We start from the raw sequence: 14,673 nt of genomic DNA on the forward strand, positions 1-14,673 counted from the left end.
ACAACATCATTCCTAAAAAATAAATGTAAAAGATTACTTTGAAAACAAGCTGAAACAAAGTATTTAGATTGCCATTTATCTCAAAAAGTGTTTGTGTCTTAAGCACATACTCAAATGCAAAATGGGAAACAGAACCTGCCAAACTCTATGCTTAGTGCTTGTCCCACCCAATAAACCATCCACAAAAATCAGTTGCATTGCTGTTCATTTGTTCCCCACAATTGGAAAACATACTGAAAAGAAGTTTTACCTGAAGTCATATGGATAGAGAGCAATTTAGTCAGAATTAGAACTCACATCTTATGACACCAAATCTGATGCTCTTCACTACAACACACAGCCTCCATTGTCTTCTGTTAGTTGATGACTAAAGACCAGAACAAAGTATTGGATTTTATAAGTAGTTTAGAATTTAATATTTATCAGGCTCTGTTTTTTTGTATACAGTTATTTAGGTTCATAATAATAGTAATAATAACATTAAATTTAATGTGATTACTTGATGGCCCTTCAGGATGCTACAGGTAACAACCTGGGATTATATTTTAATTGAAAATAATTTGCAATGTCAATTAATCATCAGATGCCTTAATCTACCTTACTTCCTTTAAGAAGCAAGATTATTCCTTAATGATTTCAAATAATTTCCAGCCCTCTGATCCAAATATCCCACTTGATTTATTTCCTTGTGCCTAGCACATTAAGATAAATAGACAAAGCAGGTCTAACTAGTGATGACTAGCCAGCTGAAAGGGTAAGTATCTCAGCATGCCAATGACCCATTCATGACACGAGTTGAGAAGCTCCTGATTCGATTTCTTCATGCAACATGGCAAACAAGAAATGCTAAAGGACATTCCTCCTTCAAAACAAGTAGATCCTGTACCAAATACACAAGGAAAGAAACTACCAAGGGTGACTATCAACAGAAACAATAAATAAGATTTAGACCTCAGGGATCTAAGATATCATGATAAACAAATACACAATATAAATGAATAAAGTATGAGATGTTTAAAGAAATAAAAGATGAGGCTGGGCACGGTGGCTCACGCCTGTAATCCCAGCACTTTGGGAGGCCAAGGCAGGTGGATCACCTGAGGTCAGGAGTTCAAGACCACCCTGGTCAACATGGCAAAACCCTGACTTTACTAAAAATACAGAAATTACCCAGGTGTGGTGGCACGTGCCTGTAATCCCAGCTATTTGGGGGGCTGAGGCAGAAGAATCACTTGAACCTGGAAGATGGAGGCTGCAGTGAGCCAAGATTGTGCCACTGCACTCCAGCCTGGGCAACAGAGCGATACTCCATCAAATAAATAAATAAATAAATAAATAAATGATGAAATCACAAAAAGAAAACGATAAACTATAAAAATTATTAGGCAGGTTTGCCACGGAACCTAATAAAACTTTGAGAAATGAGATTGTAGGCCAGGCGTGGTGGCTCACGCCTGTAATCCCAACATTTTGGGAGGCTGAGATGGGCAGATTACGAGGTCAGGAGTTCGACACTAGCCTGACCAACATGGTGAAACCCTGTCTCTACTGAAAATACAAAAATTAGCTGGGCGTGGTGGTGCACACCTGTAATCTCAGCTACTTGGGAGGCTGAGACAGGAGAATCACTTGAACCCAGGAGGCAGAGGTTGCAGTGAGCTGAGATTGCACCATTGTACCCCAGCCTGGGTGACAGAGTGAGACTCCATCTCAAAAAAAAAAAAAAAAAAAAAAAAAGGAAATGAAAGTGTAATTGTTTAAAAACAAAAAAAACCTCAGTGAATAGGTTAAAGGACTATTTAAACACAGCTGAAAGTGAACAGAAATGTAGAACTGAAGAAATTACCCTGATAAAAAGGTATGCTAGTAAAGGTCAGAACATTTCCTCTGAATTTGCTAGAAACTCAAAAGCTGTGGAATGTCATTTCTTTCTCTCCATTTTCCTATTATAACTACCCCACCTTGTGGGCAGTCTATATAGAAAGGTTTCTTTGATACCTGACTGATGTAAGAACAAGAGTGGTAAATGTGAATTCTTGTGGATAGATAACACAGGAGTTACTTCTAAATATCACTCCACTGCAAGAATTTAAAAGAAACCTTTAAAAATACACTCAATAGTTTTCTTGAAAAGGGAAAATGACAATCCCTAGGCTTCTGGGTTTTGTTTGCTTTTTAGAGTTTCGATTGCTTTTCATTCTGTATTTTTTTTTATCAGAAGCTCAGATCACTTTAATAATCTTGTGGCACTGTGTTTTCTAATTTGTAGCCAACACATTCTGGAAGCTTGTTCCTTCCTTCCTTCCTTCTTTCCTTCCTTCCTTCTTAACTTTATTTATTTATTTATTTATTTATTATTTTGAGACAGAGTCTCACTCTGCCACCCAGGCTGGAGTGCAGTGGCACAATCTTGGCTCACTTTAACCTCTACCTCCTGGGTTCAAGCGATTCTCCTGCCTTAGCCTCCCAAGTAGCTGGGATTACAGGCATAGGCCACCATACCCAGCTAATTTTTGTATTTTTAGTAAAGATGAGGTTTCACCATGTTGGCCAGGCTGGTCTCAAACTCCTGACCTCAGGTGATCCACCCACCTCAGCCTCCCAAAGTGCTGAGATTACAGGTGTGAGCCACCGTGCCCAGCGCTTTTTCCTTTAAAATGCACAATTAAGGCCAGGCTACTTGGGAGGCTGAGGCAGGAGAATCGCTTGAACCTGGGAGGTTGCAATGAGCCGAGATCATGCCACTGCACTCCAGCCTAGGCAACAGAGTGCCCATCTCAAAAAAAAAAAAAAATGCACAATTAAATCCTTTATTTTCACTAAAAATTTAGTTAGACATTTTATAACTCTGATACGGTTTGGCTTTGTGTCCACACCCAAATCTCATCTAGAATTGTAATGCCCATGTGTCAAGGGAGGGACCTGGTGAGAGGTGACTGGATCATGGGGGTAGTTTCCCCCATGCTGTTCTAGTGATAGTGAGTTCTTACGAAATCTGATGGTTTAAAAGTGTTTGGCAGGCCAGGCACCATGGCTCACACCTGTAATCCCAGCATTTTGGGAGGCCAAAGTGAGTGGATCACCTGAGATCAGGAGTTCAAGGCCAGCCTGACCAACATGGTGAAACCCCATCTCTACTAAAAATGCAAAAAAAAAAATTAGCTGGGCATGGTGGTGTATTATCGGGGGACCTTCCCCGATAATCACGTAGGTTCTTTTCTATCTTCCTAAGCGTCGGCTGGCTTGAGAAATAAAAGGACAGAGTACAAAAGAGAGAAATTTTAAAGCTGGGCGTCTGAGGGAGACATCACACATTGGTAGTATCCATGATGCCCCACAAGCCACAAAAACCAGCAAGTTTTTATTAGGGATTTTCAAAAGGGGAGGGAGTGTGCGAATAGGTGTGGGTGACAGACATCAAGTACTTAACAGGGTAATAGAATATCACAAGGCAAGTGGAGGCAGGGTGAGATCACAGGACCACAGGACCGAGGCAAAATTAAAATTGCTAATGAAGTTTTGGGCACCATTTTCATTGATAACATCTTATCAGGAGACAGGGTTTTGAGATCAACCGGTCTGACCAAAATTTATTAGGCGGGAATTTCCTCTTCCTAATAAGCCTGGGAGCGCTATGGGAGATGGAGTTTATCTCACCTCTGCAATCTCGACTATAAGAGACAGGTAGCCCTGGGGGGGCCAGTTCAGAGACCTACCCCTAGGTGCGCATTCTCTTTCTCAGGGACGTTCCATGCTGAGAAAAAGAATTCAGCGATATTTCTCCCATTTGCTTTTGAAAGAAGAGAAATATGGCTCTGTTCTGCCTGGCTCACTGGCGGTCAGAGTTTAAGGTTATCTCTCTTATTCCCTGAACAATTGCTGTTATCCTGTTCTTTTTTCAGGGTGCCCACATTTCATATTGCTCAAACACACATGCTATACAATTTGTGTACTTAACGCAATTATTACAGGGTCCTGAGACGATATACATCCTTCTCGGCTGACAGGATTAAAAGATTAAAGTAAAGACAGGCATAGAAAATCACGAGGGTATTGATTGGGGAAGTGATAAGTGTCCATGAAATCTTTACAATTTATGTTTAGAGATTGCAGTAAAGACAGGCATAAGAAATTACAAAAGTATTAATTTGGGGAACTAATAAATGTCCATAAAATCTTCACAATCCACGTTCTTCTGCCTTGGCTTCAGCTGGTCCCTCCGTTTGGGGTCCCTGACTTCCCACAACAGTGTATGCCTATAATCCCAGCTACTCAGGAGGCTGAGGCAGGAGAATCGCTTGAACCTGGGAGTTGCAGTGAGCCGAGATTGTGCCAGTACACTCCAGCCTGGGCAACAGAGCAAGACTCCATCTCAAAAATAAATAAATAAATAGATAAATAAAAGCATTTGACAGATCCCCCCTTGCTCTCTCTCTCTCTCTCCTGCCGCCATGTAAGATGTGCCTTGCTTCCCCTTCCCCTTTCCCTTCACCTTTGCCATGATTGTAAGTCTCTTGAAGCCTCCCCAGCCATGCAGAACTGTGAGTCAATTAAACCTCTTTTCTTTATAAATTACCCAGTCTCAGGTAATTCTTTATAGTAGCGTGAAAATAAACTAATACAAACTCTCATGGTTTTTATAATCTCACAGCCCAGTAAACCTTCAAATCATTTCTCCCTACAAGTTATTTTCCCCTTCCACTGAAATTTAATCAAGAGTTCATTTGTCAGATCCATACGCTCGGTGATGGTGGTGGTGGTTGTATTACTAAAAACACTACATTAGTCACCAGCTCCATTGTTCTAGTGCGCTATTGAGATATATCCCATAAATACATCAACATGCCCACCTCAACTAAGTCATTTGGCAGATAAAACAAGCTCAAATGCAGAATGGGAAGCAGAACTTTGAATCAGACTGTTGGGGATTTGAATCCCATGTGTGCCACCAAATAGCCATACAGCTTTAGCAAATTACCTAACCTCTCTGGGCGTCAGTTTCCTCATCCATTAACCAAAGACAATACTTTTTGTAAAGAGATATTTTGAGGATCACAGTTAATGTATTCAGAGCTAGCAGCTTAATATGTTAAATGAAGCTTTTTTTTTTTTTTTTTTTTGAGATGGAGTCTCTCTGTCACCCAGGCTGGAGTCAGTGGTGCAATCTTGGCTCATTCCAACCTCCGCTTCCTGGGTTCAAGCGATTCTCCTGCCTCAGCCTCCTGAGTCGCTGACATTACAGGCACATGCCACCATGCCTGGCTAATTTTTGTATTTTTAGTAGACATGGGTTTTTGCCATGTTGGTCAGGCTGGTCTTGAACTCCTGGCCTCATGATCCATCCACCTTGGCCTCCCAAAGTGCTGGGATTACAGGCGTGAGCCACCATGCCCGGCCTAAATGAAGCTTTTTAATTATTATTTTCAGATCTAGGTTTAGAAGAGAGAGAGAAAAAAATTACCCTGAATCCAGCACAGAGAAAAAAGGAAATGGAAAATATAGAGAGCGTAAGCTATAGTGGACAAATACAAAGATCTAACATGCTCTAATTAGAGTCCTAGAAAAATAGAATAAAGAGAATCGAAGAGATCCAGTATTTAAGGAAATAAGGGGTCAGCATATTCAAGAGCTAAAGAAAATCATGAATTGACAATATAGAAAGCAATATATATTAAGCTAGGTTTTAAAAGTATATCTAGAGACATTATAGAGAAATTGGAGAATACTTCAGACAAAGAGATCTTAAAAGCAGAGCTAAGATAGAGCAGCCATTACAGAGCAGTCTTGCTTTTTGGAAGCAAGAGGGCACCATTACACTGGCAGTAAACCTCTCAATAGCAACAGTAGAAGCCAGAAGACAATAAAACATCTGCCGAAAGAAAATGTCAATCTAAAATCATGCTCTCAGCAAAGCTAAAGTTCAAAAATGAGCGCAAAATGAAGGTGCTGTCGTTCAAACAAATGGAGAGAATTTATGGAACAGCAGGACAACACCCAGGGAGCTCCTAAATGGTGGACTTTAGAAAGAAGGAAAGCAATCCCAACAGGCCGGAGGATGAAAGGAGGAATCGTGAGCAAATTAATTGGTAAACATGTAGATAACTAAAATCTAAATAGCGTCTATAAGTAATATTGATGTCTAAATTCTGAGGATTGGTGTATTGCAGTGGCTCATGCCTGTGGTCCTAGCTACTTGGGAGGTTGAGGCAGGAAGATCGCTAGAGCCCAAGAGTTCAAGGTTGCAGTAAGCTATGATTGTGCCACTGCACTCCAGCCTGGGGGACAGACTGAAAATCCATCTCTAAAAATAATAAAAATAAAAATTTACAATAAATAAATTATAGTGATTAACAAAAGGACAGCTAAAATACTGGATAACAATAGCATGTAGTTTGGGAGGAGATGAACAGAGTTAATGTTGATACATCCTCATATTTTTCAGTGGAGAGAATGATTAAAATAAGAGAAAATGAGTGTCTAATATCTAAAACAATACAAGATCAAACAAGTAGTAAAACTCAATTTTTAAAAAGGCAAGGAAAAAAAAGAGGGTTAGAAAAACTGAGTCAAATAATAAGCCAAAATAAGATGATAGAGATACGTCTAAATAAATCAGTAATGACTCTATAAATAGACCAAACCATCAGTTGAAAGACAAGATTATAAAATTGAATTTTTAAATGTAAAAAACTAGAAACTGTATGAGACATATTTTTGAAATGACACCAAAAAGTTTAAAAGGAAGAGAAAATATGCTACACAAAAGTTAACCAGAAGAAAACTGGGATCAGAAAAAATAATGAACTGTCAAAAAAGTAATATTGGGGATAGAGAAGGCTACTTCATAGTAATAAAAGATTCAGTTCAATAGTAGGTAATAATAACTAAATCAATATGCATCTAATAAAGAGTATAAATAAAATTGATATAATCATAGGGAGAAGTTGACTAATCCCCCTTTATATAGTGGGAGATTCCAACACATTGTTCTCAATTTTTTTTTTTTCCGAGACAGAGTCTCGCTCTGTCACCCAGGCTGGAGTGCAGTGGCGCCAGCTCAGCTTATGGCAACCTCTGCCTGCTGGATTCAAGCAATTCTCCTGCCGCAGCCTCCTGAGTAGCTGGGACTACAGGCACCCACCACCATGCCTGGCTAATTTTTTTCTATTTTTGGTAGAGACAGGGTTTCACCATGCTGGCCAGGCTGCTCTCGAATTCCTGACCTCGTGATCTGCCCACCTCGGCCTCCCAAAGTGCTAGGATTACAGGCGTAAGCCACAGCACCCAGCCTGTTCTCAATTATTGATAGGTCAAGCAGACCAAAAAAAAAAAAAAAAAAAAATCAGAGCCAAGTGAGGTGGTGCACATCTATAGTCCCAGCTATTTGGGAGGCTGAGGCAGGAGGATCGCTTTAGTCCAGGGGTTCAAGGCTGCAGTGCGCTATGGTAACTCCTGTGAATAGCCACTGAACTGCAGCCTGAGCAACATACTGAGACCCTGTCTCCAAAAAAAGAAAAAACAATTAGAAAATGGAGGATTTAGGCCAGGCACGGTGGCTCAAGCCTGTAATCTCAGCACCTTGGGAGGCCAAGGTGGGTGGATCATGAGGTCAGGAGATTGAGACCATCCTGGCTAACATGGTGAAACCCCATCTCTACTAAAAATACAAAAAATTAACTGGGCGTGGTGGCATGCGCCTGTAATCCCAGCTACTTGGGAGGCCAAGGCAGGAGAATCGCTTGAACCCAGGAGGCGGAGGTTGCAGTGAACCAAGATCGCGCCACTGCACTTCAGCCTGGGCAACAGAACAAGACTCCATCTCAAAAAAAAAAGAAAAGAAAAGAAAGAAAGAAAATGGAGAATTTAAACATCACAAGATAACAAGTATGGTTTATTAGACAAACATAGAACTCTGCATCCAATAATTAGAGAACAGCACGCTTTCTTTTTCCCAGCACACATTTGCAAAAATTGATCATGTATTGGCTTATAAATTAAGTCTTAATAGATTTTACAGAATCAGAACCTTACAAGCCAATGTTCGGGCCACATTGAATTTGAGGTAAAAAAATAAAAGAACTTTTTTAAAAATTCTATAGTAAATTAGAGTAACATTAGCTAGTGTAACTCCTACATTTCACTACTTTAAGCCTATAGGCTTTTTTGGTTTACCTAGTAGTCCCATGTGGTTATCCTGGTCAGTGAGGGTTTTACCCCCATGAAGTGATTGAGAGACCCAGGCTTGTTTCAGAGTGAGACTCCTCCTTCCTCTTAGTGCCTCCGTGTCTTCTTTATTCAACTATTCAGGCTTTCTAATCATTTTATTCTTAGTTTTAATAAATTTTTGAAATTTTTTTCTATTTCATCTGCATTTTCAAATGTATTGACATAAATTTATTAATAATATTCACAATATTCTCAATTTTTAAAAAATTTCAGCTAAATCTATATCCTTTTTGGCCCCAATAGTATTTATGTATGCTCTCTCTCATTGTCTTGATCTATCTTGCCAGAGATTATTAGCCTTTTCAAAGTTATCTTTTGGCTTTGTTATGCCTTTCCAGTGTGTGTGTGTGTGTGCACGCGTGTGTGTATAGACATATATAAATTATAATTTAAAAATTTTTTTTCTTTTTAAATGCTGCTTTTCTCTTTGTTATCACTTTTCTGCCTCTAATACAAATCTAATTAAGTGTTCCAGCTAAACGAAGGAAAACAAGCTAAAGCCAGTTTCCTGTGCCAACCAAACTGATCTGTGCCTAAATATTAGTTACATTTAGAAAATTATACTCTATAGTTGTTCCATTATTTTGTATTTTCTGAAACATTTTCTGTTTGTCTCTTTACTAATCTAGGACTTTCTGTTACAAGGGCAACTCTTAACTCTCACTAGCTTAAGCAAAAAAGGGAACATATTGGCTTGTATGGTTGAGAAGTCAGGTGTGGCTGAGTGCAGGTATTCAGTGATGTCATTAGGAATCTCAGCCACATTTTCTTCTAGATCTGCTTCATCCTTACGTAGCCTTTCCCAGTGTAGTGGCACAGTGGCCACCAGCCAGGCCAGTCAGGCTTGTGTCTTGTAAGCCTAGCACCTCAGAGAAAAACAACCCAGCCCCAAGGGCTCCAGCACAAGTTCCAGGATTGACTATTTCAGCCTGTGCCCACCCCCACAACTGGTCACTATGTGTATGTAGAGTGGAGGGATCATTATTCAATGCCAGTCAACCTACATGGGCTAAGAATGAGGGAGAGATGGTTCCCTGACAAAAGGGGTACATGAGTGTATCAAAGAGAGACATATGAAGAGAATGAAGGGAGGGTAGGGGATGGATAAATGAAGAGAGTCATGTTAGTAGAAAAAGGAGTTGCTGGGCAGGCAAGAACGCCTAATGTCCCCTGGGTCTTAGTAAATGTTGAATTGGCTCAACAAAAGAGCAAAGGAAAAGCTAATGGGAGTGGAAGTATTAAAAGGTCATTGAAAGGAAAACTGGGCAGAGAGATCATCGCAGTGTTAACTTCCTTTCTACCTGGAGTAGTTCCATCATCTGCTTGGTTGTACCATAGGAGCACAAAACACATTTCCGTGCTCTACCTTCTGTTTCAACCAACTGAAATTTCACCTTTAAAGAGATACCCTTTTCATTGTGATATGTATCTCCAGGATTCCCAGAAACGTCTGTAGCCACTAGTCACATATAGCTATTTAAAGTTAAGTATAAATTAATTCAAATTAAATAAATTTAAGGACTCAACTTCTCAGTTATGCTAGCCACATTTCAAGTGCTCATTAGGCACATGTGGCTACGATGCTCAGATATGGAACATTTGTATCATCACAGAAAGTTCTATTGGACAGTACTGACTTAGAGCAGTAAGCTGTTACCAGCAATTTGTTGTTATTAGGTGTCTTTCTAGTGACCGTTACTCAGAATTGAATGAGAAATGTTGATTATGACAGAAGAAATGAGAGAAGCTGCCTGGGACCATCTGTTGGCCCTATTTTCACTTCTTTAAAGCATTTCAGCTCCCTTAGGACTTTGCAGTGGTTCTCCAGATGAGATAGTCTCTGCCATCACAGAGCTGGAATTCCTGATGATCCCTTTGAAACAAGCCCAGAGAGACATCCAGGGACTGTAGCCCAGGAGCCATCTGAGAGCAGTGGTGCTTGGGAGAAGGGGAGCTTGAGAGGCTGTTGGTGTCAGTCCTTGAGGAATGTATTGTCTAAGGCAGTCAATGCTCATTGTTGTCAGGTGTCATAAATTTCTACCCCTTGTCATGTACTTGATCATCTTTTAATGTTATATAAGTCAGATAAAAACTGATTTTCTTTCCTTTTTCATTTTATTCTGCAGACCTATCCCTCTTTGTTCTGTTGTTATGATAAATAGCCAACTTGATAAAGTTGAAGGAAGGAAATTTTTTGTTTCCTGTAATGTTCAGAGTGTTGATGAGAAGACCCTATACTCAGAGGCGACAAGTAAGAAGCTGGTCTTATCTCTTTCTTGGGGTTTAGTTGGGTTGGGTTGGGAGTTTTGGTTGGTTGGTTGGTTGATTTGGGTTTTGTGGGGGTCAGGGGGGTGTTTTGGTTTGGTTTGGTTTTTTGCCCTGGTATTATAACCCATACATGCCAAAAAATTCTTAATTCCCTGTCATGCAAAGAAACAAGTTAAAGATATTCTTATACATTGCTAGTAAAGGGCAAGTTGCCAACATCTATCAAAATTACAGCCCAATGCATAAGCTCATGCCTGTAGTACCAGCACGTTGGTAGGCTGAGGTGGGAGTATCACTTGAGCCCAGGAGTTCGAGACCAGCCTTGGCAACATGGCAAGACCCCATCTCTACAAAAAATACAAAAAATTAGCTGGGCATGGTAGTGTGCGCCTGTAGTCCCAGCTACTTGGGAGGCTGAGATGGGAGGATCCCTTGAACCCAGGAGACAGAGGTTGCAGTGAGCTGAGATCACACCTCTGCACTCCAGCCTGGGTGACAGAGCCAGACCCTGTCTCAAAAAAAAAAAAATTTTACACAGTGATACGCCCTTTGACCCACCTCCAGGACTTTATCTCACAGGTATAATAACTGCAAAATTATAGTGTGTTAGATTGCTATCGGGTTCCAGTGATTGTATCACTCATGCAACATTATTTGCAATAGCAAGAAAAATGGCAAAACATAGCAAACATAGCTATCCATCAGTAGGAGACTGGTTAAAGAACTACAGCTCACCTATGAACTATATTGTATGTGTGTGCCATTAAAAAATGGTGAAATATTTTGATACCATAAATAAGAAAAATATGTTCTATACTTATGTGTGTGTAGGCTGTCTCAGGAAAGTCACACACATGACCTGTTACTTCCCCGGAGTACTGAGGTTCATCCATGTTGTTGGCTGTGTTCACTTGTTTGTACCACTGTGTAATACTCCATGTGTGACTATCCCACAAGGAATGTCTCTCTTCCGATGATAGGCCTCTGACTATTACAAATGAGGCTGCTATAAACATTCTTGTTCATGTCTCCTGGTGGTGTGCATAGGCAAGAGCTTGGCATATACTTAGGAATAGAATTTCTGGGTGGTAGAGTATTGTGAGTATTCAGCTTTACAGAGGAATGCAAAATTGTTTTCTAAGCCTGTACCAAATTAAACTCCCACCAGCAATATATGAGATTCTTTAGATTCCCATCTTCTCTAGCAATTAGTGAAGTCAGACTTCATGATTTTTGCCAGTCAAATGATTATAAAATGACTTCTCGGTGTGATCGTGATTTGCATTTCTCTGATCACCTGTGTGATTGAGTGTCTCTTCGTATGTTTATTGACCATATTTTTTCCCATTCTGTGAAATTTTTGTTTGTTCAGCTTTTTTTCCATTTGTTCTCATTTTCTTACTGATTTATAGACGTTCTTTATATATTTTCTATTAGAACAATTTTTTTGTTGGATATATAAGTTGCACATACCTCCTTACAGTGTGTAAGTTGTCTTTTATTTGCTTTAAGGTATCTTCTTTATGAACAGAAATTTTTAATGTCAATTTAGTTGCATTTATTACATTTTTCCCTTTATGGCTAATGTTTTTTGTATCTTGTTTAAGAAATGTATTTTTCCTCTTAAGTATGAAGCATTTGCAGGAATGATGGATATAAGGAGCAGGTGGAAGATAATAACTTAAATCCACAGTCAATTTAAGAACTCCATTCCAGGCTGTGGTTTGTACTTCCTGTCTCACTAAACCTTTCAATATCATAAAGGTGCCAGATGGCTCACTTGTAATTTTAGTTCTTTTCATTTCCCTGGCTATCTCTAATGGAAGTAGTAAGCAACCATGAAATGGCCAAGTGGTGAGGACCTAGTTACCCAGGGAGAGGTAATACTGTATTGTGATAGTCAAAAGTTGATTCTTAATTTGGCTGAAAAATAAGAGTGGACAGATAGACTGAAGGTACAAATGTGAATCAAATCCTTCTTTTGTATATGTCTTTTTATTTAGAGTAGTTCATCAGATTGAAGTCAGTTGACATATAATCATCTGCTGTTATTTTGTTTGTTTAGGCTTATTTATAAAGCTGAATCCTGCTAAAAGTCTGACATAAAGAGCTGCTGGTGAACTCCATCTCATTCTCTCCCCTCCAGAAGAAGCAGTTGTCCCCCAAATACTCTGCTCCCTCACTGCTGAATCCATGTAGGGAGAAGCCTGCCAACAGTGACCTTCCGAAACAGCCTTCTGAATACAAGGAGGATTCAGTTTCCATCTTCTCAACTTTTTAACACAGAAACACTTCCTGCGAGCATATCAACAACTCTCAGGCCAGGCGCTGTGGCTCACGCCTACAATCCCAGCACTTTAGGAGGCCGAGGCAGGCGGATTGCCTGAGCTCAGGAGTTCAAGATCAGTCTGGGCAACATGATGAAACCCCATCTCTACTAAAATACAAAACATTAGCCAGGCATGGTGGCGTGCACCTGTAGTCCCAGCTACTCAGGAGGCTGAGGCAGGAGAATTGCTTGAACCCAGGAGGCAGAGGTTGCAGTGAGCCAAGATCATGCCACATCACTCCAGCCTGGGCAACAGAACAAGAACCCATCTAAAAAAAAACAAAAAACAAAAAACTCTGTCTCCTTAGGATATGTTACCTGCTCCACTGCGGACTAGAGAAATAAATGTGTATTGAAACTTTTACTGCAAACTTGAAAATGCTAGAAAACCAGGCATGAAGAATAAATACATGGCGGGGAACACACAGGCATGTGCATATGCATATACATTGTAAGTTAGTAAGTTAGAAAGCTGGCTTTGTTGTATCTGAACATATGAATCTTTTTTGGTCAGTGTAGGAAGCACAGCCATATCCTATAGGAATGAATACCTCAAATCTGTTGTCTGAGAGTCTAGAGATTAAACCACCGTGCCATTTTTAACCCAGGCTGTACTATTGTTTCTTACCAACAGCATAGGTTTTCATCACTGGAAGGAGCCTGTATTCATTTCCTAGGGCTGTTGTAGCAAAGTAGTACAAACTGGATTGTTTAAACCAACAAAAACTCATTGTCTCTCAGTTCTGGAGGCCAGAAGTTCAAAATCAAGGTGTTGACCAAGGCCACTCTCCTGAAGGTGCTAGGGAAGGAGCTGTCCGTGCCTCCCTCCTGGCTTCTGGGAGCCTCAGGTGTTCCTTGGCTTCTAGATGCATCATTCCAGTCCTCCATCTTCACATGGCATTCCCTCTGTGTGTCTCCACAGTGTCTTCCCTCTGTGCAGATCTATCTCTGTGTCCAAATCTCCTCTTTTTATAAGGAAACCAGTCATAATGGGCCCACCTGAATGACTTCATTTTAACTTGTTTACCTCTGTAAAAAATGTATTTCCAAATAAAGTGACGTTATGAGGTATTGGAGATTAGGACCACAACATACCTTTTTTGGGAGGACACAATTCAACCTGTAAAAGAGCCTCGACAGGACTAAAAAATGAATGGAGAGACTTGAAGGGGGCCAGCCCCTCCACACCTGTGGGTATTTCTCATCAGGTGGGATGAGAGACTAAGAAAAGAAATAAGGCACAGAGACAAAGTATAAAGAAAGAACCCTGGGCCCAGGGGACCAGCGCTCAGCATACGGAGGACCCGCACCGGCCCGTCTCAGCTCCCTCAGTATTTATTGATTACTATTTTCAATATCTCGGCAAGGGGAATGCAGCAGGAGAACAGGGTGATAGTGGGGAGAAGGTCAGCAGGAAAATATGTGAGCAAAGGAATCTGTGTTACAAATAAGTTCAAGGGAAGATACTGTGGTCAGATGTGTACGTAGGCCAGATTTATGCTTCTCTCCACCCAAACATCTCAGTGTAGCAAAGAGTAACAGCAGCATTGCCGCCAGCGTATCTTGCCTCCAGCCACAGGGTGGTTTTCTCCTATCTCAGAATAGAAGGAACATAGGATCGGGTTTTACACTGAGAGATTCCGTTCCCAGGGGCATGCAGGAGACAGAGGCCTTCCTCTTATCTCAACCACAAGAGGCCTTCCTCTTTTACTAATCCCCCTCAGCACAGACCCTTTATGGGTGTCGGGCTAGGGGACGGTCAGGTCTTTCCCTTCCCGCGAGGCCATATCTCAGGCTGTCTCAGTGGGGGGAAACCTTGGACAATACCCAGGCTTTCTTGAGCAGAGGTC

The 14,673-nt window shown here is 40.6% G+C and overlaps 1 protein-coding gene across 4 annotated transcripts in view; it reads left to right on the forward strand.

The window, feature by feature from the left end:
* Window positions 1-13,904, forward strand: part of THEM4 (thioesterase superfamily member 4) — a 43,700-nt gene extending 29,796 nt beyond the window's left edge. For 2 of the 4 annotated variants that reach the window (XM_054485184.2, XM_054485176.2), the window contains exons 5-6: window positions 10,353-10,477; window positions 12,560-13,904. In XM_054485184.2, coding sequence (XP_054341159.1) covers window positions 10,353-10,477; window positions 12,560-12,600 — 166 coding nt within the window. In that variant the 3' untranslated portion in view covers window positions 12,601-13,904. Of the gene's footprint in view, window positions 1-4,210; window positions 4,643-10,352; window positions 10,478-12,559 lie in introns of those variants that run through there. The other 2 variants (XM_054485197.2, XM_063650848.1) reach the window with 2 other exon arrangements.
* The last annotated feature ends 769 nt before the right edge of the window (window positions 13,905-14,673 follow it).

The sequence above is a fragment of the Pongo pygmaeus genome, chromosome 1 (genome assembly GCF_028885625.2).
Source record: "Pongo pygmaeus isolate AG05252 chromosome 1, NHGRI_mPonPyg2-v2.0_pri, whole genome shotgun sequence".
Lineage (NCBI taxonomy): Eukaryota > Metazoa > Chordata > Mammalia > Primates > Hominidae > Pongo > Pongo pygmaeus.